Here is a 27,721-nt window from a genome sequence, read left to right as displayed (position 1 = left end):
CTGGGACCATCGGCAGCATCACAGTGGTCTGGAATCAGGTTCCGGCACACTGACACCTCGATGGGACGGCATCAGGGCCCACGGCCCACGATGTCCGTGACAGAAGATATAGTAGGAGTCACAGTGGTTGGTGTAGAAACTCTGGAAATGGGAACAAATAGAGCGGGTGGCTCAGGGCTGGTAGGCCGCATATAGAAGGTGCCACAGTGTTGGCACCGTGCATCAAGCTGACATGGCCTCCGGGTAGCAGGCAGAGTGGTAAACGCACCGCAGGTGGGTCTGGCCATTCACCCGGACAATGAGGTAACATCCTGGAAGGTTATAGTTAGTAACCTCCAGGTCATCATAAGCTCTACTGTTAGCCATTCAGGTATATTAGAAGAGATGCTCTCTAGGGGGTAGAGAGGCAGGCAGGACTAGCCATGCTACATATATTTATTTTTTTAAACTGAGTACAGTATTCATTGTTCTGCCTCTTCATCTCCTAATCCTCGACTCTCTCCAGGGTTGGTTTCAAACTCACATAAGGGTGTTTGCCATGCTTGTGTCTTATCCTGCACACAACTGGGTTTAGAATACTTGTGTAAAACAATAGTGCAGCACACCCCACCTGTACTACAGTGTACTGTATAACATTTGTTTTCCAGTTTGGTTTTCTAACATGTACAATATACAGTAATTCATTATACATTTATTCATTTGAGTTTGCTACATGTGACTACTGTCCTGATTCACAATGTCAGCGCTCATAAGTTGTCACTACCTGCGATAGGAATGGATGTTATGTTTTGTGGCTTAACATGGTATCCTAAAATCTAATAATATGCAAAAAGAATGGCCGCACTACATCTCATTAGTTAGGCTTATGCCAGTCTTGGCTTTAATTCCATCAAGACTCCTAAACAAGTAATTTGCTGAAGTGGTGAGAGGGATATGGAGAGGGATATAATGTTGTGAAATAGGTTATTTAAATTATGCCTAGCAGTGGAGTTAGACCCATTCCGACACTGCAAAAGCCATTTATCATGGTCTGGATGTGAATAATGGCAAGTTAAGGTATGACCTACAGATGTAGCAGGCATTAATGGTCCCTCTGGTCGGTTTCAGCGGGTCACATACAATGTGCCAGCATGAGCAGACACAATTATATCTACGTTAGCCACCCCAAAAAGGGATAGGGCTAATGCATTCATGCACTGACTAGTGCGGGCTATCTGGTGAAATAGTATCAACTACAACTTTCATAATGTAATGTTAAGTTCCTGCGTTAATCTTAACTGACTTTAGTGTATTTGGAATGATATTATATATATATATAATTATCACTAACAGACGTTATAGTTAATGCAATACACTTTACGGGACAAAACATAACGTTATGTTATTGGCCTTCAAATATATACAGTTCATGTTAAAATAATGTTAAATTAGGTTAACGTCATGTTAAGTGGATCTAGGCCTTAATGAATAAATGAAGACCTAAGGACAACACATTTGTGATGTCATCAAATACATGGACTACCATCATAATAGCCTACTGCTGCGGCTGAGTTTATTCGAGCATTTGCCCGTTCTCGGCCGCAGCAGTAAACTGGCGCGCGCCGGAGGGTGCCGGGCGCGCGCCGAAGCAGCGGAAGAGCGCCCTCCGATCGGGGCGCTCTCCCTCCCACTGCCGGGTCCGCCGGGTCCCCCGGAACCCCCTGCCGCCGTCCCCCACATCGCGGGACACCAGGGCTCCCTCGGGGAGCCCTGGACGCGCGTGCAGGGGGCGCAGGCTCCCGATGACGCGTGACCGCGCGTCACACGCCGAGGGGCGGCCACTAGCAAGCCGGGAAATCTCCCGGCTTGCGGAACCGGCCACACTTTAATAAAGTGTGTCGGTAGTGTAAAGCAGTGATTCCCAACAGAATGTTCTTGAGGTATCTCCGAGGGGTTTCCCCAAAAAAGTATGTATTGGGGGATCCCAGCACACTTAGTAAGGCCCTAAACTGCACCTTGGCATGGGTTGTATAGATGTCACTTACATCAGCAACTTTCAAAGTCGATCCCCACAATACATTGCATCCACAGTAGAAAGGCATGTAACTCAGAGCTCTACCACCCATCCTCTCTATATACACGGAGGTGATGTTTGGGGCCTTCTTAAGCATGTGTTCCCCCCCATGAGACCAGGATAATATACAGTATTGCCGGGGTTTGGTCAAAAAGTTTGTTTATTGCACAAGTGGGCAACAAGATTTTTTTAATTAGATGTTTGCTTAACAAATATTTTCTAGCACAGTGTGAAAAAGTTTAGGCACCACCGGTCTAAAGTGAAGCCCAGCAGACATCACATGAATAGTAAATGCAAATTGGTTGAATTTTACTCATTTTTCTTTTTTTCCAATTAGATAATGACATTATTTTTAATTCAACAGATATCTAAAACTTGAAAGGTAATGCCCACTTCCTTTAATTCACCCTTTATATAATGTCACAATGTGCTTCCTGCCTTGCACACCAACCGGGAAAGTGATTGAAAAGTTTCATATGTTTGATATTTTTTAACTCTACATCTACAGTATACTCACTTTTTGGATTGAAAGAATGTTCAGCTTCCGATTTTAATACCAAATGTATTGTAATTACAGTAGAAGTTCAAAAGTGCCTACTATGACATTTCAGGATCCCAGAATACTGCTATTAATTCAGGTCAGCATCCTTCACTGTTATTCATTTATATTTTCCCCTTTAGAGGTTGCATACCTTTCTTGCATTCATTGCCACGTTTATGCAATATCTCTAGTAATTTATTGTATGAGTGCTCAAGCAGATCTGAATAAAACTCTCACGCTGTCACGGAACAAAGCTCTTTGTGTCACACAGACACACTCCTGACTTTTTTTGGTCACAAAATATATTATTCATTGCATTATTGGTGTATGTATTATTTTGTTTTAATTTGTATTTGTATATAATAGTTAAAATACAGAAGAAAGAAGAGAGTTTAAAAATATCTTTCCTTTAGGATGAATGTAAATTAATTTCTAATACAGTAGCGGCACACTTTATTCTAACAAATCACCGGTTTGTCCCTGGCTGGTTCCTGGAATGCCAAGCTGTTCACCCGGAGCATGCCGCAGTCATAGCCAGGGGTCATGCCTGGCTGACGCGCGGTTAATGTGCTTATTGATAATGGTTCAGGATTTACTAGGCTGCAATGCTTCGCGTGTCCGCCAGATGGCATAAATTCATGAATTGTAATGCAGTATATATATATATATATATATATATATATATACTGTATAACAACAACCCCTATAACCAATAACATACAGTACTGTACACATACAGTACTGTATACTGTATGTACATCAATGATACTATAGGCCAGCGGGGGCGAGATGTGTTTGCAGCAGAGAGAGAACCGCTGCTCTCTCTGCGCAAACATCGGCACATTAAAAATTATTTAAATACATTTTTATTCATAGGTAAAATGATAGGTGTGTAATCAGCGCTTGTGCAAATACAATATTAGATAATAAAAAACCTTTGATACAGAGTCCAATGGGTAGTCCTGGAGCTGCCTTAAAAAAATTATTCTGGTATCTTCTACCCAGAAATGGATTGAAGGCTGGAGATGATCTTTTGTGGCGCTGAGGTGAGGTTGAGATGAGTGGATTTGTAATTTCTTCTGATGAGCTTTGACCTCAGGAAAAGGAGAAAAGAAAAAGACAAAACATGCAGGGGACCACAGGTAAGTAGTATATAAGCACTTGGTTTTGGTGGTCTTGGCCGTTGATCTCGCCGTTCGCCTGGTGATGTAGTCGTCTCTGCTGCCGGGGATCCAATTCAGTGTTCCTGTGAGCGCTGCTTCCTGGAATGCACACGATCCTCACGGCGTGATGACGTCACCCGTATTGGTCCTCGGCTACGGTGGCTCAGCGGTACCAGCAAACCTTCCAACGCGTTGCGAAAGTACAAATAATGTCTCTCTTCGAAACGCGTTGGAAGGTTTGCTGGTACCGCTGAGCCACCGTAGCCGAGGACCAATACGGGTGACGTCATCACGCCGTGAGGATCGTGTGTATTCCAGGAAGCAGCGCTCACAGGAACACTGAATCGGATCCCCGGCAGCAGAGATGACTACATCACCAGGCGAACGGCGAGATCAACGGCCAAGACCACCAAAACCAAGTGCTTATATAATACTTACCTGTGGTCCCCTGCATGTTTTGTCTTTTTCTTCACATTTTTATTCATAGTGTAGATGTGCAGGGGGTCTCCGGAGATGAACCGTGTTGGTTTCAGGTCCGGGGAACCCCTGCTCCCCGAGATACAGGCCCCTTTATGAGGTGAATAAAACAGATAATGCGCTCATTAGTGGTGTATAGAGGTTAAGTGATATTGTGAACAAAGTAATATACAACCTTTATAGGGAGGTTTTATGCTGCAGTTTCTAGGGGATGGCTCAGCTGTCCAACTAATACAGAAAAAAGAAGAAAAAAACAGCGCAAAAAAACCTCATGGTGTAGTATTTAAAGAATATTTATAGAATAAAAAAGGTGATTATTGCACGTACATCAAGAAAAAGCATATATCAACAGGACATGTTTTGGACATGTTACCACTCTTGAAAACTGCTCCGTGTGGGCTCACTGTCTCTCTGGATGGTCCTCTTATCTTCAATAACCGTCCCAGAGAGGGGTGCACACCTCATTAGGGATTCACCCCACAGTGTGAGTCTGCTCAAAAGCGTTAGTCTCTAATCTCCAGCGGGTCACTCGGCGGGAAGTTCAAAAAGTTCAACAAGTTCAAACCTCTGTGGTTCATTGATCGTGGGTACAACAAGACTCTGCTACTCTGTTCCCTTTAGAACTATTCACCCTCCGAATTCCGGCATATCCATGCCTTGTATCCACAGCGGGCGCCAGGAGTGGTCTTGTTGGTCCCGTGTTGCCTTGGTACCTCCTCTGGGGGAACCTCTGTATGAAGGGAAGCAACTGTGGGCAAGACAAGGATGTTGCTGGCGATGGACACTTCGTATTGATGAGGTCAGTAGTACTTTATTTATTTTAATATGCTAGTTAATGTTTTTAATAATGGGCAATTAATCTATTATCCATATCTGGATAATAGTTATTTTGCACATTATTGTACTGTAGGTGTTGGGGGGGGGGGGGGTGTATGTATTGAATGTATAGGGCAGGTTTATTTTTTTTACATTCAGGGTTTGTTCCGTGGTTCCGCGTGAGACCTCCGGAGACCACCTGTGGTTTCCTTGGGTATCTCACGGGTACCAGGCTGGTGGTTCCACGGGTGACACATGCGGGGATGAAGCGGTGGCCTCACATCTGTGGGGGCACCACGGACCCATAGTCTGCGGGGATGAAGCTGTGTGGTCCCACTTCTGTGGGGGCACCGCCGACCCGTAGGTGCGGGGATGAAGATGTGTGGTCCCACTTCTGTGGGGGCACCGCGGACCCGTAGTGAGCACCCGTGAGTTCCCCAGACCCCTGTGGGAACCACCCGAGGCCCCGCAGACACCTGTGGGTCTGACCCGGGGCTCCCAGACATCCTTGGGCCTACCGTGGGGACCCAATTGTGGCCCACGGTGACCCAAGGAGACCACCTGGGGGCCATGGTGCTGGCGGGACCCACCAGCAGGCCTCCAGAACCTGTTTGAAAATGGCTGCTGGTACCCTGTAGGTCTGTCAGGTGCCCCGCCAGCCAACCGGGGACTCGCGTGGGGCTGCGTTATGAACCCTGTTTGTAAATGGATAAATCTTGTATTTATGGGGGGGCACAGGGGTGGGTAATGTATTTAATAATTATAATGATGTTTATTGTGGGTCACTATTGTTTTTATTGTGGGTACTGGGGGTGGGGGGGGGGTTTCCCCAACGGTATGTGGGTAGGCCTCCCTTGTGGGTAGTGGGTGAGGGGGGTTAGGCCTCACGGGAAGAGGGGTTAGTGTGGGAGGGTATGTAGGCGTCCCGAGTGTTGGGTGAGGGTGGGTTAACCCCTTAATGACTGTAGCAGTTAATAACCGCTATGGTGATTAAGAGGTTAGGGGACATTACTTTGGATGTTTTAATTTTTGTGTCTGTTTTGCAGAAGCGGAGGGGCCATGGCCAGGATGGGGGGGGGTAACGGTATGTGGGTAGTGGGTGAGGGTGGTTAGACCTCACAGTATGCACATCGGGTCCCCCCCCCATCCCCACATTTACATAAACTGCACTCACAGCAACACAGGCAGGGAGATTTAACAGACACAATAGGGGGAGGGGGCTTTTTACAGATTACACTCAAGGCAGGGAGATTTAACAGAAACATTAGGGGGGAGGGGGCTTTACACAGATCACAGTCAAGGAGGTGGGGTTATAACCCACTCCCCCTCCCCACATTTACATAAACTGCAGGAGGGATACCGGCACCTCATAAAGGGGTCTGTATCTCGGGAAGCAGGGGGTCCCCGGACCTCAAACCAATGCGGTTCAGCTCCGGAGACCCCCTGCACATCTACACTATGAATAAAAATGTATTTTAAATAATTTTTAATGTGCCGATGTTTGTGCAGAGAGAGCAGCAGTTCTCTCTCTGCTGCAAACACATCTCGCCAGGGGACGGCCTATAGTATCATTGATGTGCATATACAGTACTGTATGTGTATGTTAGGGGTTATAGGGGTTGTTGTTATACAGTATATACTGCATATATATACAGTATATACTGCATTACAATTCATGAATTTCTCGGCTTCAAAGACAACAGCTCGCAAACGCCCCCATGTGTTTTTACACGGCATTGCAATATTGCAGCCAGCGGAAATAAAATGCTTAAATCACAGCCGCGAAAATAACGCAATATACCCCGGGAGAAAATGACACAAAACTGCACATCACCGGGATATTCCGAAATTCGCGGAGCTAGCCAAGTTAGAATAAAGTTGGTCGCTACTGTAAGTACAAATGTAAACATTAATACATTCGATGGTAATATATGAATTCTATTCTTGATCCCTATCTTATCTTACCAACATTACTAGACAAAGAAAAATAACTTGATTATTACACATATTGGGGCATACTGTATGTATCAAAGAAAAGTACTGCAATTCTGGGGCAGAAAATCTGCACCATATGTAACAAGAAAATAATTCCCATTGAAGTTAGTTGATTTTTTTATTTGATACTCCATATCTGGTGCAGTTTGTTGTGCTTCATAATTGCACCACTTTTGCCTTGATACATAGACCCCCTTGATGATAATTGAAAAAAAGTATTTTGGCTGCAAAAATAGAGTAAACAATGCACATGGTTTATCAAGTAAACACAATTCCATTACAGATGGAGCCATGGGGGGGGCCTGTGTACAGTACTAAGATTATTTTTCATTTTTTTGTCAACATTTTAGTGCTAAACAGTAGTTCATAGTAATCTTCATAAAATGTGCATTATGTGTATGAAGGTTGTGATGTGTCTTTATTCATAGTTTGTTTGAAATTAATTTTGACACAGTGTGTCTTAAGTACCTGACTGATACAATCTATTTTCTTCTTTACTTTGGCATACAATTCTTTAGTGCATTCAGTGAATATCTCTATTCCAAGGGCACTCTATTTCTGTGCACCAAAATATTTGACTAAAACAATTTTTTGTGCATAAAGTGCATACTGAGAAAAAAAAATAAGTTAGTATATAGGCACACACATAAGCGCAAATAAATGTAAGATTTACTTGCATGCATTTTCAGCCAAACGTGCCATTTGCAACACTAACCCATATTGTTTTTGTTTGAAATTATGTTTGACTCACAGTAATTATTCAGTAATGGTTGATATAAAATATCACCAGCCAATTTAAATCGCCGTTTTTTGGAGCGTTGCTATCACGGTATTCAGCAAACCTTGATTACCATTCATAACAAAATTCCCAAAAGGAGCGATTTGCTGCCAGCGATAGGATCGACCAAGTGAAAAGGCCTAACCCTAAGTTATGGGGTGCCGGTATATCTTATGCTTTGAAATGTCCCTGTCACGTGACGCGGGAAATTTAAATGCAGAGGGATACCAGCACCCCATAACAAGGCCTATATCTTGGGAAGCAGGAGGTCCCCGGACATAAAACCACCGCGGATCAGCTCCGGACACCCCCTGCACATCTACACTATGAAATAAATGTATATTAAAAAATATTTAATAAACATCAATACACCCCCCCCTGTGGCCCCCCAAAATGTAAAACCATTATTTATTTTTTAACATCCAGGATTCATACCCCAGACCTACAGTAGTCCCCGGTAGTCCTGACGGGTGTCCACAGGCCCCACAGTGCACCAGTACCCCAGGGTCTGGGGGTCTATGGGTGGTTCCCGCCAGGTGCCATGGGTCTCCAGGTGGTCGCGTGGGTCACTGTGGGCCACAATGGGGTCCACGAGTGGACCAGTGAGTGTCTGGGCATCCCCATGTCAACCCCAATGGTGTCTTTGGCCCTCAGGTGGTTCCCACGGGGGTCTGGGGGCTTTTGGTGGCCCCTGCAGGTACGCGGGGCCCCCACAGCTGTGGGGCTCCTGGTTCTTCCCCGCAGGTGTCCCACCCTGGGTCTGCAGGTGGTACCCATGGGCGTCCGGGGGGTCCTCAGGTGGTCTCCAATGCTTCCCGCAGACCTAAGCTACCAACCCTGTATGCTAACAAATAAACATGGCCTCCATTTCAATCAATCCCTCCCGCCCACATTTCTTTCATAGTGTAGATGTGCAGGGGGTCTCCGGAGCTGAACTGTGGTTGTTTTATGTATTCTAGCTTCAACACCTTCTAAATGCTAGCTGTGTCACAACTTCAATATTTCTGGCACAACCATTTAACAAACTCTGAAATTCTCTCACCAATATGCGCTTGCTTGGGTATGCTTTTACATGGGAAGTCGCCAAAGTGATCTACAGCATTCTTGCCTACAGCAAATGAACATCTGTGCACGAAGAGTGCAATCACTTTAATAGCACTTCAAGCTTGCAACATCAATACAACCAACTGGTATAAAGAGGCTTTGGACTGGGGTATTTGGAAACAACCAGATGTAGGGAACCCTCATAGTGATGCAATATTTGCAAGCAGAGATTGAGTCATTCAAATATATTGCGACAGTTACAGGTTAGCAGGGAGAAGACAAACCAGAGAAGAGAGATTTCATACTTATCGGTTGTAAAAGTAAAGTCTTTTGTATACAAAAATAAATCAAGAATCATTAAAAGTCAATGACATATATTTTAGCATGAGTCATAAAAACAAAAAGGTTCATAAAACGCCAACCTTTTACTAAAACACAAAATGCTTCTATATTCCCCATAATAAAAAGATGGAATATTGAGACGAAAGCAAATTCAAAATGATTACAGGAGAATTCATTATATAGTTTGGGAGATGCCCAAAAAGTGAAAAGATGATTAAAGTGCTAATTTATTCATTTTCAATAATATAGCAAAATAAAATGCTGATTTTGTACTAAGAAATGGTGGTAGAAAAGTAATATTCAGAGACTCATTATTCAAGTTAAACAGAAATGCTTTCAAAAGGGATTTGTTCTATAATAGCACAGAGACTCAGTATTAACCCTTTTGACATCAGTGGCCATTAATTGTAGACCTGTGGTTATTTGAACTTATTTTCCTAAAACAGCCAGCAAGGAATATATCCACAAATATATATGTGTCACAAATGGTAATCATGAGATGTGTGTATTATATCTCGGGAGAAAGTACAGAGAAAGGGCTTTAAATTTATGATTATTGTGTGAAAAAAACATGTTGACAAGAACTAAATATATCATTAAAAAAAAACATATTCACTAAAAAGTTGTGTTTTAATGTGCAGTTAGATTGGTTGGGAGTAGAGGGGTAGGTGAAGAGTACACATACCAGGGAGGGTGGTTAGGCCCGGCATGGGTGGCAGGAAGGGCTGAAAGCCGTTTATTTTAATATTGTACAATGACGATCAATGGGGGTTATTGTTTCACTTTATTTTACTAATATTCATTAATGCATGTTTTAACGTGGTTTTTTTTTTTTAACTATGATTTTTAATTTTTTGTTAATTCCCCAAATCCCTATTTTTCTAATAGGGATATTGGGCATTAGTCACGAGGTGGAGGGTGGTAGATTTGATATGGGGGTTCGGGTGGGTGAAGGGGGAACCTGTTTCAAAGGATGGTTAGGCCCCCAGAGGGGGTGGTGGGTGGGGTTTACCCTTGTATTACCTTTTCTGTTAGCCACTAAGTTAATGAAGGGTAAGAAATTTATTTTAATATGGTACTGTATATGTATTCTTTTTTGTATCAGTCCGGTCTGTCCTGCCTCTGAATGATGTAGATGCCCGAATATGGCTACGTATGCAATACTAAACAAAGGAGTACATATAATATATTGTATACAATACAAAACCCAATACATTGCCATATAAAATATATATATCCTCTTGTGTTAGTTATATAAAACAGGAAATAGGAACTATAAAAACATTGTGCTCTCCCAGTCGGTGAGACATTCTACCTCTACTTTTTCAAAAGATGTTTTTTTATTATTATTTTTTTTTTATTCTCAGACCTCTTGGATTTCTTTTGTATTTGATATAATTTTCTAGTGTCACTAGATCATACCAATGTGTTAATTAAAATTTTAGGGATTTCTCTAACAAACGTAATAATAGTATCAGATCCACATTGTCTGTTTATAGACTAGTTGTCATTTCTGATGAAAGATCAAAGGATCTCCTCCTTTTATGTCTGGTTGAGGAATCCCAAAAATAAAAAGGCACTAGACGTTTCCATGTGTATTTTGATAGATATACCTACAAGCTCAATGAGCAATAATAGTGTGGAAAAACATCAGTGTAGGTTACTGTATATGGTTCACAATAGTACTGATATAGTATCTAGGATATGAGTCGGAACAGATAATACGATAATACAATAAACATACGGATATAATATTAAAGACCTATATATCTGCATAGAAATCTGGAGCTGCACTAGGGTAAAAGGATAAAACAAGGTACTAGAGAGAAAACAACCCACATTGTGCATTCCGAATAATACTATAAATAATATGATCATAGTTAGCAAAGCTAAAACCAATATATGTCACAGTTAATAAAGCTAAAACCAATATATGTCAACAATAATGGAACAGATATAGGAGATGTGAGGGAATTGGATCAAGGGGCCAGGTTGTAGGGTGAGATGATGAGAAAAGCATGGAGACCTTCTCTTCAGTCACAATGGTCAGTAAAAATTAGGGTAAATTTAGGTGTGTGAAAGGAGATAGGTATTGCATGTGGAGCATGACACGAAGAGAAGCAATTTCTGATGAACTCTATCTTATCTGTGAAGTAGGTAGCAATGTCTTGGGATGGAATGGGGAGAAGTTACAGTTGGGCAAAGAAGGGAATTAAATGTGACAAATAGGCATTGAGGGTTTGAGGGCAGTTAGTATATGAGATGAAAGTAGGTTTGCTTGGCTAGGGAAAGGGCAGTGTTATAGTACTGTAGGTGAGTAGGAATGTATACAGTAGTGGAGGAAATCCTCTTTAGAGCATGATTTCCTCCAGTAACGTTCAGCAGTGCTTTAGAACTTTTGGATGTAGTGGGTGGTGTGTGGTGGCAGTAACTGTTTTGTTTAAGGCTGATGAAAGTGTTCTGTTGTATATAGAGGTTGCCAGGTCTGGGCAAGAAAGGTTGCAGATGTGAGATAGGACAGATGGTAAAGATGTTGGAAATTTGAGGGAGACTAGAGCATGTAGCTTTCTGCATGTGTATGTTCAAGCAGGTGTTGTGGAGGGTAGAGTTAAGTTAAAAGTTAGGCAGTTGTGATCAGAGAGAGGAAGGCAAGTGTTAAAGGAGTTAGTTACTGAGCAGAAGTGGGAGAAAAACAGATCAAAATAGTGTCCATTGCAGTGAGTAGGAGAGGTACTTTTTTCTTTATATGTGTTAATGGTGGATCTCTTCTATCAATCTATAGGCATTGTTGTGATCTGTCGTCTAAAAAAAGGACCACCTGCCCTAGTCAAATCCAAATATGAGGAACTACTGGATGATGTAAACAATGGCCTTTCCACATGTACACAAAATTTGACTTGTAGTTCTTCATATCCCTCTTAAACTTCTTTAATTTCTGTTGTATGATTTCATTATTTAGGATGCTTACAAAATATTTGTTGAGATTTCCCATATTACTTTCTCTAATTCATCACAGTATCTGTGTCCTCAATGTTACTTGTATCTTTTCAATCTCCTGTTAAACTTCTCTATTTGCTGATTGAAATGTTTCAATTACCAATAACATAATGTCTACAGTATGCTGTATTTATCCAGTACCTGTTGCCACCTCAGGAGATACTCTTTATTTTCTTTACATAGCATTTGAGTAAAGCCAAATCAAAGTCCTATCAATATTCCCTGCACCTTGATGTACTCTATGAGAGTTGAGCTTTGTACTGTAGTAACAGATTTACTCTTTCTTTGTCAGTTATTCAAGTAGTCTGTGTCCACTGATGTCTGGAAAAGGGATGGTTTGGACCATATTAAAATGAGTTGTGTGTTGGCTAGTAAATAACTAAATGTTTCTGTGTCATGTTGAGGCAGCAATCTCTTCAAATTACATACACTTAGCTAGGTGTTCAGAGATACAGTATGGGAATGTATAACAGCAACACAGGATGGTTCTCCAGCTCACTCATAGGATGTCACTTCGAAATCTAGCAGGGGTTGCTTGGTATGACTCCTCTCTTCTGGATTGATAAATTGGATACACTTGTTTCATATAAACTTTTGGTGCTTTCTCAGATTCTCAATTAATAAATACCCTCTTTTCTATAGTGTCATGCCTTGATGCCTACCAGTCTTCCGAAGCCTGACCGGTTATCCATCAGCCCTGTATCCCTAGTCACATCTTTCAAATAATACACATTTTTAAGATGGACATTGAACATATTCGACTACACATATTTAAGAAAAGAGTTTCATATAACTTATTAGAACAACCTCATACATTTGGATGAGGAATATCAAGCTGTGTTCTGAGTACCTCTGTTCCTGGTGTTTCATAAATAAAAAGTTAAAGGAAAATACATCTTAAATTGGAAGTTTCAAAAATAAAAAGTTATTTAAATAAAAAAGGAGAAGAATTAGGAAACGTGTTACATTTATGTGGAACTTGTAGTTGTGTGTTATTTCCCCTCATCCCTTTGGTGTTTACTGTTGATTTTTCTTTAAGTCATTGTTAAAACTATTTTGGTATTGTAATCCTGAGGTGATGGCTAAATGCCTAAAGAATGTGACATCACAATATGATGCTGTATGTTAATGAAATATTACATCACAGTATGAAAATCATGGGCCTTGTGACCCTCATCTTCACCATCCCGCGGGTTATGCTAATGTGCTAAGTTCTAGTTACAAGTTTTAAGTTCCATGTGGGATCTTCACTGTTAATAAACTGACAAAGAGCTGGCTTTCCCTTGAAACATTGTGTAGAGTGTTTTCTGCTCTAATGTGTAAATTAAAAAGACGTACTCTGCTTTTGAATTGGCAATACGCTAGTTTAGCAGTCTTCTTTTCAAATACCGTTGAGATAAACGACATGAAGAATTGTAATGTCACCAAGAAAGATTTAAAGATCATTGGTACCAATACAGATTCAGAGGTATGCCACTGATCACCTTCTTCTCTTCTGCATGTATTCCATTTACCATAAGTGTACCATAAGTGCCTGTGTTATTGGGCAGGAGTCATCAAAGCGCTATCTGTGCGATCGTGCTCAAACCAGTGATAGCTGTCATTCACTTTAATGGCAGATATCGCCAATTTGAAAACCATAGCACAGATCACGCTTTTATGGCTCACGGCCAATATCTTATCAATGTAACCACTGAAGAATTAAATCCCAAGCAGTGTAACTTGTTTATCCTTTTTCTATGTGTGACAGTGAAAAAGACTTTTTAAAATATACTGCTCCACCCTAATCTTCTAGCATAGTTACCGAGACAAAAAAAATAATTAGGTTTGTTTGATATGATCTCCCCTCAGTAAATTAATGTTCTCTGGGATCTAACTGATGTTAGTCCTACTGGCCGATAGTTAACTACTTTTACTCTGCTTACTCTTTTGTGAGGTGGGAATATGTTTAAACATTTCCAGTCATCTGGATCTACACATGTTGACTGCTACATAGTTCTGTTAATGGTGATTTCAGTACTCCCATAGGATCTTTTAATGTTTCTTGGATGTATTCCATCTGGCTCCATTGATTTGAACACATTCACTTTTGAAAGTTCCTCTCTTAATTGACCTTGTGCCCACCTCATTTTCATTTCTGGTCCCTAACTGTGCTCCCTACCCTTCATCTTCAGCTGTGATGACTCAGCAAAAATAATTATTATGTTTATCCTCTACACCTTTGTTTCCATCTACATGATCATCCTCTTTTTTTTCTCTCTCTTCAATTACAGTATATACTTATTGGGACATAGCCCAAGGATAGTGGGCAGCTTTTTGTCTGATTTATAGAAGAAAGTGCAGACTTAGTATGGAAGTGATCCACTCCCCAGATTCACAGTCACTAAGGCTGGTGAATAGGAACTCCATACCTGACTTTACAATGGTTCTTGTTTACCTTACCTGCTCTCCTAATTAAGGAACAGGCATATATTGCAGTGAGGTTTGCTGCTCCAGTCTCTCTCTCTTAGAGCCTGGAGGCTCTGCATGCTGATCCCCTGGATCCAGTTCAGGGTAGACGACACCCCCATGTGTTGCTGCATCTGAGGATCTATTGGGACGCTGTCCCAAACTCACAGTTAAGAACTCAATATTATCTCTGTGTGTTATTTTAAGTTGGTAACTGGCTTAACCAGTCAATATTGCAAATAGGGATATGCATGTGAGTTAGACTCCTGACAGGAGTAGATGTTATTTTTATGAGTTTGTTTTGACTTAAAGTGACGATGTTTTAAAATGTGTAGTGTCACTAATGGAAAAATAAACCACTGAAGGTTGATGGCTGGATGCCCCTTGTGTGGATACACGTGTGTATCCCCTTTTTATACAAAACAAACCTTAGAAGAAGTGTCAGGAAGAGCCTGGGCAAGCGGCAGCGCTACATAAGGCTAAGGCCCCACTCCCAGAGTCAGCGCGCCCGCACTGCAGACAGGCGGTGCGCTGACACTACACAGACCGCGATATGCGGTCTGTAGGGAGCGGGAGCCGGAGCGGGAGGTGGGCGGGAGTGGGAAGTTTGACATGGAGGGGGGGCGTGGCTTGAGCGCAGGGACCCGCTACTCTCCCCCCCCTCCCTCCACGGACTCGGGCTGGAGCTGCTGAGGGTAAGTAAAACACACGTACAGAAAACCCGCAATGCTATTGTTAACCTGTGAGGTGCTGACTGGATGGAGACGTGATAATATCGATTGGAGAAAAAGAACCCAGTATTGTAGCACTCGTACACAACAATTGTATAGTGATAAATTTAAAATACTTTATTAATAACTATGAATAAAAAATAGGGTGTTAAAACGTAATTAAATACTGTGTAGAACAGCACATGACTGTATCCTATGGTAACCCACCCTGGTATAGGTGGGTAGATATAGTGTGATCCCTGATAGGTACTAGAGATCAAATGCTATAAATTATAGCGACCTAAAATGTAGGAGAGGAGCCAAAGAAAGCCCACCGAAAGGACTGTCTCTATTGGAGTGCGTCTAGGCGTAGATTGCGCTCTAGAGGGATACACTCATGATAATGTGGCATATACTACGCTAGGTAAGACCTATACGTATCCCCCCCCCCCCCCAGATAGAGATTGCTCTGTTTTGTGTACAAATACACCTTCATAGTATGAGCTACATCTCTATAAGGGATATGTGTTGCCTATTTTCTAAGGTGCAGGCTATTAGGCAAGCAGTGATTACTGTTTTAAGGTATAGCTAAACTAGAGCAACTATAGGAAATCACCAAAACACCAAGGAGGTGATTTGAGGCCGGATAAGTACTCCTACAATGTTGTGGTAGGTTGTTGGTGATGTCTGCTGCTCTGCTGTTGTTGGTTCAGTGCCCCTTACTGTTGTAGCACAGTGTAAACTTAGCTGCCACACACAAGCACTATGCGCTTATGGTTAATTCCCCTAAGCACACCAGGGTCTTATCATGCACAGGAGGTGGAAGCTGATGTCAGAGCAACCTCCACAGTGATGCGTGGGTAAGTATGATGCTTGCGCTAACTGTAAGGGTTAATGTGTGTACATAAACAGCTTGAGAAGCTACTCAGCAGGTCATGGATCGCTGCATATGCCAACAAACGAGTGTGCTGGAGTAGGGTATACAGGAGGTTAATATTGAAATGGGGTCAAAGCCCCAACACACCCCGTCCCCCCTCTCTACAGGTTGGAGCAATAGCGTGCACAGAGTAATGACATGGGGAGCCGGTCTAGCTGATCATCGCAGTGTCCCCTACATCAGCACTGATCCTGGTTATATCAGTGCCGATGTGCTCGAGGACCTGCCTGTCTGTTAGGTGAGTAAATTCAGAGACTCCTGGGAACATGGAGGGTCCCGCAGTAATGATATACAGCGTGATCCCTAGTAAATCATGCACATCAGGGGAAGTTTAAAGCCCAAACGCAGATCAATATCTTCAAGTTGAGCTGTTTAAATAAACAAACTTCCCGCGTGTGCAGGGAGAAAAGTGCCAGTAAATCATGCACATCAGGGGAAGTTTAAAGCCCAAACGCAGATCAATATCTTTAAGTTGAACTGTTTAAATAAACAAACTTCCCAAGTGTGCAGGGAGAGAAATGCCGACGCGCGCGTTTCACGTGTTAAAACGCTTCTTCAGGGCAAGTAGGGGGAGGTCCCTGCGTGTGGGGGTAGATTTTTATAGTCAACGTGAGAATTGGCTGTTGCTTCACTTAACCCCTTCATTACTGGTGCATGACAGATGAAATATCCCACTTCTAGGAGTGCACTTGTCGTGGTATGCACACATGTAGTAGCCTGGTTGCCAGATTCAATATGCCCATAAACTGTATAGTCAAAAAACTATAAAAAAAAGCATACAAATGGGCAAAGCAAAAAGCAAGATCAGAACTGGTCATGGATAAGAGACCACAGCCAGAACAAAGAACAGTTAGATTCATAGGCACCTTCAATAAACAATGGAAGGTGGCCAGGGAAATCTTACAAAAATACTGGCATATCCTAATGGCGGATGAAGACCTGTGTGATTCCATACCATCTTTCCCAGCAATGGTCAGTAGACGGGCCAAAAATTTGAGAGACCATTTGGTCCATAGCCACTACAATGTGGCAAAACCAAGGGCCACTTGGTTACCTCCCCGTGTAAATGGGACCTATCATTGCCAAAGATGTAAGGCATGCCAGTTCATGACAGTTTCAAAAACATTCAGTAATTACAATAACAACAAACACTTCACCATACGCAAATTCATAAATTGCAATACAGTGGGAGTAATTTACATGGGAACATGCAAATGTGGGAAAAAGTACGTGGGAAAGACACGTCGTCCCCTAAAGATACGGATACTGGAGCACGTGGGCTCAATCCGAAACAAACTGGATACTCCAGTGGCTACCCATGCTAATAGGTGTCAACCGGGAGACCCAAAAGCTATCACCTTTATGGGGATAGACCAATTTTCTCCAGGAATTAGACGCAGGGACTGGGACAATGAACTTTTGAAGACTGAATCAAGGTGGATATATACCTTAGGAACATTGAGCCCACAGGGATTGAATGAGGGCTTTGTCTTTAGCCCCTTCATATAAAAGTAACAACCCTAGTACATACCCCACATGAGATTTATATATGAAATACTCCTACTGTATGTATACAGTAATGCATCTCATACAACCTGTATTTTCACAATTCACATTAGAGCAGCCGTCCATACCAACATTCAATAATATATCAAATTATTAAAATCAAGGATTAATAAAATGATGAAAAAATGACTAAATGTGTTTTAAACATCTAAAGTTTATTTTATTCAGCCGTAGCTATTCAGCCCATAATACTCTTGCATCTATTCTGATACATTTGCAACAGTTTATGGACACATTGAATTTGGCAACCAGGCTACTACATGTGTGCATACCACGACAAGTGCACTCCTAGAAGTGGGATATTTCATCTGTCATGCACCAGTAATGAAGGGGTTAAGTGAAGCAACAGCCAATTCTCACGTTGACTATAAAAATCTACCCCCACACGCAGGGACCTCCCCCTACTTGCCCTGAAGAAGCGTTTTAACACGTGAAACGCGCGCGTCGGCATTTCTCTCCCTGCACACTTGGGAAGCTTGTTTATTTAAACAGTTCAACTTAAAGATATTGATCTGCGTTTGGGCTTTAAACTTCCCCTGATGTGCCTGTTAACTGGCATTTTTCTCCCTGCACACGCGGGAAGTTTGTTTATTTAAACAGCTCAACTTGAAGATATTGATCTGCGTTTGGGCTTTAAACTTCCCCTGATGTGCATGATTTACTAGGGATCACGCTGTATATCATTACTGCGGGACCCTCCATGTTCCCAGGAGTCTCTGAATTTACTCACCTAACAGACAATCAGGTCCTCGAGCACATCGGTACTGATATAACCAGGATCAGTGCTGATGTAGGGGACACTGCGATGATCAGCTAGACCGGCTCCCCATGTCATTACTCTGTGCACGCTATTGCTCCAACCTGTAGAGAGGGGGGACGGGGTGTGTTGGGGCTTTGACCCCATTTCAATATTAACCTCCTGTATACCCTACTCCAGCACACTCGTTTGTTGGCATATGCAGCGATCCATGACCTGCTGAGTAGCTTCTCAAGCTGTTTATGTACACACATTAACCCTTACAGTTAGCGCAAGCATCATACTTACCCACGCATCACTGTGGAGGTTGCTCTGACATCAGCTTCCACCTCCTGTGCATGATAAGACCCTGGTGTGCTTAGGGGAATTAACCATAAGCGCATAGTGCTTGTGTGTGGCAGCTAAGTTTACACTGTGCTACAACAGTAAGGGGCACTGAACCAACAACAGCAGAGCAGCAGACATCACCAACAACCTACCACAACATTGTAGGAGTACCTATCCGGCCTCAAATCACCTCCTTGGTGTTTTGGTGATTTCCTATAGTTGCTCTAGTTTAGCTATACCTTACAACAGTAATCACTGCTTGCCTAATAGCCTGCACCTTAGAAAATAGGCAACACATATCCCTTATAGAGATGTAGCTCATACTATGAAGGTGTATTTGTACACAAAACAGAGCAATCTCTATCTGGGGGGGGGGGGATACTTATAGGTCTTACCTAGCGTAGTATATGCCACATTATCATGAGTGTATCCCTCTAGAGCGCAATCTATGCCTAGACGCACTCCAATAGAGACAGTCCTTTCGGTGGGCTTTCTTTGGCTCCTCTCCTACATTTTAGGTCGCTATAATTTATAGCATTTGATCTCTAGTACCTATCAGGGATCACACTATATCTACCCACCTATACCAGGGTGGGTTACCAAAGGATACAGTCACGTGCTGTTCTACACTGTATTTAATTACGTTTTAACACCCTATTTTTTATTCAGAGTTATTAATAAAGTATTTTAAATTTATCACTATACAATTGTTGTGTACGAGTGGTACAAGACTGGGTTCTTTTTCTCCAATCGATATTAAGTAAAACACACACACACACAGGCACTCATATACACACACACACACACACACACACACACACACACACACAGACACACACATACACAGACAGAGGCAGGCACTCACGCACTCATACACACACACAGACAGAGGCAGGCACTCACGCACTCAGGCACACACACACACACACACAGACAGACAGGCACTCACGCACTCAGACACAGACACACACACAGACAGGCACTCACCTGCTTTCACTCCACACTCCTCCCCGCTCCCCGAAGCCTCTCCTCCTCCCGCAGCCTCCCCTCCCCATTGGCTCACAGCCACACCACGTGACGCGTCAACGCTAGGGAACACCATTTTCTTGTGTCCCATAGCGGCTGACGCGCCACAGCGTGTAGTGCGCTGTGCCGCCATGGGGGACCGGGACCGGCTCGCGAGGATTCCCCTGCTGGTGGGGAAACTCGTGACATGGCCGCCCGCGCCACCGAGCGCAGCGGGACCAAGGCCTAAAGGGAGACGTTCGCCACTATATATTGTATATCTGTGCCGTTTTCTTTTTTGTTTGCGCTTTTGCACATCTCATTATCTCTTTCTTACTAATCTGATATAGTTATTTGTATTTCTTCTTCTGCATTTGCCTATATTTAATTAAAGATGTCTTTTTAGACTCTTCAATACCCTTCACTTACATTGCAAACCATATTGACTTTCTTTTCCTTGTACTATTATTAACCTGCCTGACACAGAGGTCTACCTTTAAGTATTGCATACATTATTTTAGTACTGCTCTCACACTCTTCTCAAACACACCCAGCCTGCCAAAGAATCCCTTAAATATATTTCCATCCCTCACAAAATTATATCTGATACGTTGTCCCCTTTGTAATGATTAAATCAAGTATTGCTTCATTGTTAATTGACTCTATTGCCAATTGCTTGAGAGATGTCCCTGCAAGAAATCCAGGAAGTCATCAGAGACATGCCTTTTCATATCTGGCAGATTGAAGTCTCCTCTAACAATTGGCTCTCCTTTCATTGTTCGTCAATTAATATTATTATTTATGATGACACCAATCATCTCCTGTTTCCCAATGTTAAACAACTTTGACATGCTCTGTAGAGTGAGCTTTGACACTGTGTATATAATAGCTACAATGTTTTTAAGATTAAGTTTATGCTTTAATGCAGTCAATTCTTTAGTAATGAAAGCTAAGTGTGAACTTGGTTTTTCCACACATACAGTAACATCTCCATTTTGGCTTTATTTTTGTTAAATAAATCATGACACGGTGTAATATGTCATGTGTTGTTGTTCATCTGAGGCTGTATTTACCTCATTTTAGATCTGCTAAGGAACAGATGATTGTTATTATTTCCTGATGTGTAAATCCATGGAATTCAGAGGGTGTACTTTCTTTTTCACATGACTGTACATTTCAAGATCTACATTAATAACACATTTACTGGCTAATGGGTCTGGTGTGCCTTTCTTATCAGTTAATGACCGGTACATTGATTGCTTCAGATTTTCATGGACACATTCTGATTCTTTATTTAATAACAGAGGCAACATCTAAAACACAATGGCTATTTGAAAAGAAAAACACTTACTAGTCTATCCTTGACAGTCTAACAGTGTTTCAATTTCCCATGGATTTCCATTACATTTTCTCTGAGCATGCTTTGAAGGCTCTCATTGTTAGAAGCACATTGCAGAGGATGAAGTGTTTACCATCCTGTTACTGTGTTATGGCCTACATCTTTACTCAATTTCCATTTTTACTTTATTTTGCATATGCCCTACACCCTTCTCACCAATGCTGGGGTTTTGGCTGCATACAACTTGAACATTTAGTTTATCTGTAATATATAGTATTTTTGGTCCCTATATTGTTGTAATATGATTTAGAAAATGTCTCTACATCATTAAGTTCTAAGCTTTCCCTTGCATCCTTAGAGTGCTGAAAATGTTGGAACTGATGAATCTAAGAATTACAGAGTATTACTGATCTGGAAGAATAATCTTGTTTTCATTCCAACAGTGAAAACCATCATCGCGTGTCTCTGTAAATCTACAATCATTTCATCACGCATTGCATGTAATGGCACAGACCATATAACAATACATTTATTTTGCCTATAACATTTCTGCATGTCATTAGGTAATACAGCAGTAACTTAGGAAAAATGCTGTAGGGTCATGTTTACTGTGCACAGTAATGAATCCAAAGCTGTATTCTTACCGTGTTATACTGCAACCGTTTCAAATTATTCCACATGGTCAAATAATTAAAGGGTTTGATATTAACAGGTTTACTGTACATTCTTCTATTCAAAATATGTTACATTTAAAATCTCCTTGAAAGACCCTTCTGTAATTTAGCATTAAGGGCAACTCTATATTCTTATTGCAATACAATGACAAAACTTGAGCCAGGCAAATCGTATTTTTCCATTCACCATTTAATGTCTAACTATGTCCATAAAAATGTATTAGCATGATCATTCTCTTTCCCACCATGATAAATAAAGAATTGTATATAAAAGGTCCAGTTGGCGCCATGCAATTACTGTAACTACTTGGTGAGTTCATGCATAAAACGGTTAAAAGGGACTAACACAAATCATGATTTAGAGTACCAGGACTGAAAGCCACATATAAAGACTAAATAAACACTCAAGCGCTGATTCTATATATGCTGAAGCTGCGGATTGGGCCGTTTTAGGCTGAAATATCCCATTGAAGTCCATAGGATAATTTTTACCTTAATTTCCCCATCGGCCGCTTTGGCACATACTGTATAAAATCATCAACCCCTAAGTTGTCCTCACATAGATATTAGGCTGGTGGAGTTGTTGCAGGTATGTTTGCAAATGTAATTTCGACATGTACAGTATGTAATGCATACGGCAGACATTATTATTTTTTTTAACAATTTGGCACATGCGAGGTTAAGGTTGGCTACAAATTGTCTTAAAAATACAAGTATTGTTTTTCTGGCCTGTTAAACCCCAGACCAGGCTTAGTTTTATCTGCTGATCTAAGGATATAGGATATCTCGTTTTGCAAGTGGGAGGACTGAAATATGGCTTCCCTGTCATTAGAAAAAACAGGACTCTTTTAAATGTACCTTGAAAGGCATTCTTAATGGAATCTGCAAATATCAGAGGGTGGGGCTAAGAAAGATTTCCCCAAAAAGTTTATGAAGTTATTAAATATGGAATCCTGGGCCTAACAGTAATTCACAGAAATAACAAATAGATATGTGTAACCATTGTGAGTACACGCATTGAAATAATAATTTTAAAAAAAACGTGTTTTCTATGTATAATCTCTGATATCTGTTTCAACTGCAAAAATAGACATTACGTGGCCATATTTTATATTCAGGCGTGTTCCTTAAAGATATATATTGTAACGGAGTAAGGGTAAATATTAACTCATTTGCGCTACCTTGCGACAGAGAAAACTGGGGCAGCTAGATAGATGTGTGTATTAACCCTGGTTGCATATGTATGTCTCGTGTTCAAAAGTGTGCTGTTTGTGACAGATGGTATGTTGGGGTGGATTGAGGGGAGGTATCATTCCTTTGAGGGTTCATGCGTGAAGAAATGTGAACCAGCTGGATAGCTGTGTGTATTAACCCTTGTCCCATATACAGGTCACGTGCTCACAAGTGACAATGTATAAAAGCCAGCTATAGCTCTGGTGTTAGCCAGTAGAGAAAAAACGAATTAATAAATTATTGGAAGGGGACTGAGTACGTAGTTGTGACAAAGGGGAAGCCATAATATTCCCAGAAGAGGGGAAAGCCATGGAATCAGCTGAAGAGTGTGAATATAGTAGTAGAATGAAGTGGGGAAAGAGGAAGTACAGTAGCATGAGTTATTGCTCTAAGATCTTAGATTTAGCTGGAAATAAGGAATGCTTTGCAAATAATCTGGGGCAGGGAGCTGTAGTAAAAGTTTAGCTATGCTCTAAATCTACATGGAAAGCATTCTTAAAGAAACCCTTCAGCAAAGAGCGTTCTCTTAAAGCTACTGTACAACAGCAATATGCAGACAGAGGAAGTCATACAGTAGCTGAAACCAATTAGCTTTGCTTCATGTAGATTTGTTTTAAGTTTGTGCTACTGTTTAAATGACGGATAAAAAAGGACTTCATAAATTAAATTACATTATAGTGTACATAGCATTCAAAACCTCACAGAACACTAGGGAAAAAAGACAGGTGAGATTTTGAAAGTTCTGTACACTATATTTTATTTGCAAATAACACTCGTTGGTCTATAACACAGTATCATAACCTACTGTAACAAATGTACACTTCTGGATAACCATCAGAGTTAATAGACATTTAAATTAAATTCCTTCAATCAAGAGTAAGAGAAAAGAACGACAGCAAGGCTGCTTCCCCACAAAATAAATATAAGACTTTGTATTTCAGTAGATATCAAGCACAAATTCTGCATCAACCTAACGATTAATTAAAATAAAAATGTTCGCGGTCCAATTTGTTTGGATCCTAAATAGTTTATATCATGATTTTTGCAAAAAGCACTGCTCCAGCCATTGCCTAATTGGTATGGTAAATGAAGGCCTTTGCTTTTTGGAAATATATATATATATTTTTAATACATTTATGAAGAATATCCCTTCTGTGGTAATGGTTTAAATCTTGTAGATTACTTATAGTTATGGCTTTTGTTATCTTGGTTACTAATGAAAGATTTTTTAAAGATTGCATGTTAGGGACATTTTACTTAAAAGGAAAATAGCAATCATGGAATAATAAAATGATTTGATAAACTGGGAAATGTATATTTTTTTCACAATTAGGAGCCAGGGCTTAAAGAATATTAAAGATGGGGTATGTACCAAAAACAAGGGAGTGAACAAGCCCTATTTGTATTTTATTATTCTGGTCATACATACAACTGTAGTAACACATGGTTAAAAGGAAAGATACTGAAATTACAAATTGAATGGGTGACCTATAGAGTATCCTAATGAAATGCCATAGCATAACATTGCATAGAACACTTGAAAAAATAAACATTCCCCATAACTGCTAATCAGTAAGAACTGCACTGTACTGCACTGACATTAACACAAATAACCAGAATTAGGAAAAAAATATTTGATCATTTCTTTTCAAAACTGGCTCAGTTACAGCAGTTTTTTTATATCTCCAAACAACATTGCACACCTCAGCAATAATACTTGTCACAGCTACCACATTTTTTACTCATAATGTATGTTGCAACTTTTTTTTTTTACCTTACTACTGCATAATAAAAACAGGGTCCCGTGGATCTATTGGGAACAGGGCTCATCGACACTGCAGTATTTTACAGGGTTAATTTAGTTTGGGCTATGTGTTTCCATTTCATTAAGGATAGTCTGTAAATGTGCTGCTGGTAGATTTTGACAGATGGGAAAGTCCTGTTTGGCACTTGAACTCAGTGAGGTATCTGTGGGCAACAATTTAATGTAGCTCACTGGGAGAGGAAGTTCCCTTCCTCCCTGTTTTGGGTTAATGATAAATTCTAAAATGACTTTATATGTATTTATATATATTTAATATGTTGTTTGTAAGGGGAAACTAAGTATTTTGGTTTGAGGTCCTTGCCAGCTAGAGCATATTTTAGTTAATGGATGGAGTCATGGCCCTATTTTGGTCTGGGAAGCAATCAGCAAAGCCTTACTGTATCTTTACAGGCATTGAATGCCTTTAAATCTTGCTGCCAATTCATGGTGAACCTGGGCTGTTTACATCCACTCTGCAAACCTGGGACTCACCCTACCACCGCAGATGACCACAATAGAGATTTCTCTCCCACAAATGGTTCTGTTTGAAATCCTGTAAGTGCACATTCTTATGGGTTGCTGATTTTTTAAATTAATGTACCTTATTTTTTACTCAGTTACGTGCTATGGAGCTTGCGCTTTTGTTTGTTTTTTGTTCATGTATTTATATATATTTAATATGTTGTTTGTAAGGGGAAACTAAGTATTTTGGTTTGAGGTCCTTGCCAGCTAGAGCATATTTTAGTTAATGGATGGAGTCATGGCCCTATTTTAGTCTGGGAAGCAATCAGCAAAGCCTTACTGTATCTTTGCAGCTTGGTAGGCGCTAACATTTGGCTGTATATGTTTGACATACCCACTTGGCATTTGTGCTGGTAGCTGCCATATTTATGTTAATGTGGGGGTTAATTGTAGTATTAGCTGGCAAGTATTTTATTATTTTAAACTGTTGATAACTGCTGCGGCTGTTTTCATACAAATCAGTGTCTGTGTTTACTTTCTGATTTGGGTGAGGTGGCTTGTTATTTTAATTTAATTAATGGGGGAGGAGGAACAAATACTGAGTGAAGAATAAGGTCATGAATGTTTTCGTGACATTCATCTTTATAATCAAAATTGGATTGTTAACATTCTTAAAATATCCCAATACTGTATATGTACTGTACAATGGAAGAAGTTGTGTACAATGCAAGAAAGAAATATACACTGCAATGTTTTCCTTACCTTGATATACAAGTTTGAAGCCTTGCCGGTTTTCTGAATGATCGCTAAAAAAATGGATGAATATTTCGTGAGTTGTGCTGAGTAAAGATGACGGAAGTTCAGCTCCACTAAATTGTCCAATCTGTGAACTGGTATGATAGGGTCCATTTTGAATTTCAAGAATGTCATGATTTGCCTCGGTGGAAAAGTTTTCAAACTGAATGTGAGCACCTGTGCAAAGAATTGATATTCAGTACATGAGCAATATCTCATTTAGTCACCTGGCATGTAATTACAGTGTGCATGTATATTGTTCTGTGTTATCAGTTATTATTTCTTTTCAAATATTTCTGGACTTTTTTTGGTGTTTATTTTCTATATATTAAAAACTAGAGACGTTTTGGGGGAAACATATAAACTTCATATGTACACATTTTTACCTTGAGCTGCACCACACTGCACCAGAATTGGAAGCAACAACATAGGTGGGCAGCAGTTCCTTGTGACGTACGGGAGCAAAATCATAACATTGTATCTACTTTGCTGTATTCTACAGTGTGTTGTAATTTTTTTTTTATTTTACAACAGCAAATGCTTAAATCAGAGTGTTTTACACTTGTTACTATTAGAATTGCCTCAATCAGAGCTCCGGGACACTCACAAGGTGTTTGATTTGTTAACAAAAAACATGTTTAGATGTGTGAAAACTAAATTCTTTTGACAAAAAAAAAAAGCGTTTTCTGCATAAATTGGTAAATAGCAAAAAAAGAAAAATACTATGGCCCAGAAAAGGATGAATATTACCATAACAGAACAGGAGTCAGGTAACAAAACTCTGATAACGAGGTGAGAAAACATTCCAGAAACAAATTAAAAAAAAAAAAATCTAAAGAAGAAAATATTAAATAAACATTCAAAAGTGAATCTTCTAAATACTTTCATGAACCAAATTAGCTAGCATTTAGAGCCTGCTAAATTGCCACTTCTGCCTCTAGAAATTGTGAAAAATATTCATAGACTGAGATAATGAATTTCATTGGCTCCTACTGTATCTTTTAGATTTGTTATTATATACTGTAGTATTTGTCAGCAGCCTAAATAGGTGGCACATAGAAGAGTAAGTTTTGCTACATCTGCAGTTCTACTTTCCTCTTAACTGCCCTGTATTAATACATGAACGACAATTCAGATACAGTGACTTTTGTTAAAAAAAAACAAATCTTTAAACAATCAAGTTAAAATTGTATGTTTATACTAACCATATCCGATTGGCAATGAAATCTTCCACGTGCAATCTAAATTACTAGGGTAATTTCCAGGAAATCCTGGGCTCAGAATTACTCCTCCCATGTTCATCATTGTTCCACCACACTTGGCTAGTAAATGAAAAATAAAATTAATATATTTAATTACTAAAATGATTTTAACCCTTTCACTGGGTGATATGTGCTTTATACACATAATAGCTTAGCATTATTCAATTGCCATTTTCAACTAGTTGCAACCGATGGG

General features: G+C 40.5%; 1 protein-coding gene across 1 annotated transcript in view; it reads right to left on the bottom strand.

Annotated features, from left to right (window-relative positions):
* The window catches only part of CSMD1 (CUB and Sushi multiple domains 1), a 2,556,145-nt gene that overhangs the window by 291,340 nt on the left and 2,237,084 nt on the right, over positions 1 to 27,721 (bottom strand). Inside the window, exons 40-41 of the mRNA XM_075598211.1 lie at positions 27,469 to 27,585; positions 26,231 to 26,440 (exon numbers count right to left, since the gene is read on the bottom strand). Of these exons, the coding sequence (XP_075454326.1) occupies positions 26,231 to 26,440; positions 27,469 to 27,585 (327 nt within the window). The remainder of the gene's footprint in view (positions 1 to 26,230; positions 26,441 to 27,468; positions 27,586 to 27,721) is intronic.

The sequence above is a fragment of the Ascaphus truei genome, chromosome 4 (genome assembly GCF_040206685.1).
Source record: "Ascaphus truei isolate aAscTru1 chromosome 4, aAscTru1.hap1, whole genome shotgun sequence".
NCBI lineage: Eukaryota > Metazoa > Chordata > Amphibia > Anura > Ascaphidae > Ascaphus > Ascaphus truei.
The sequence above is the reverse complement of the archived record's forward strand: the minus strand, read 5'-3'. Positions and strand labels throughout refer to the sequence as shown.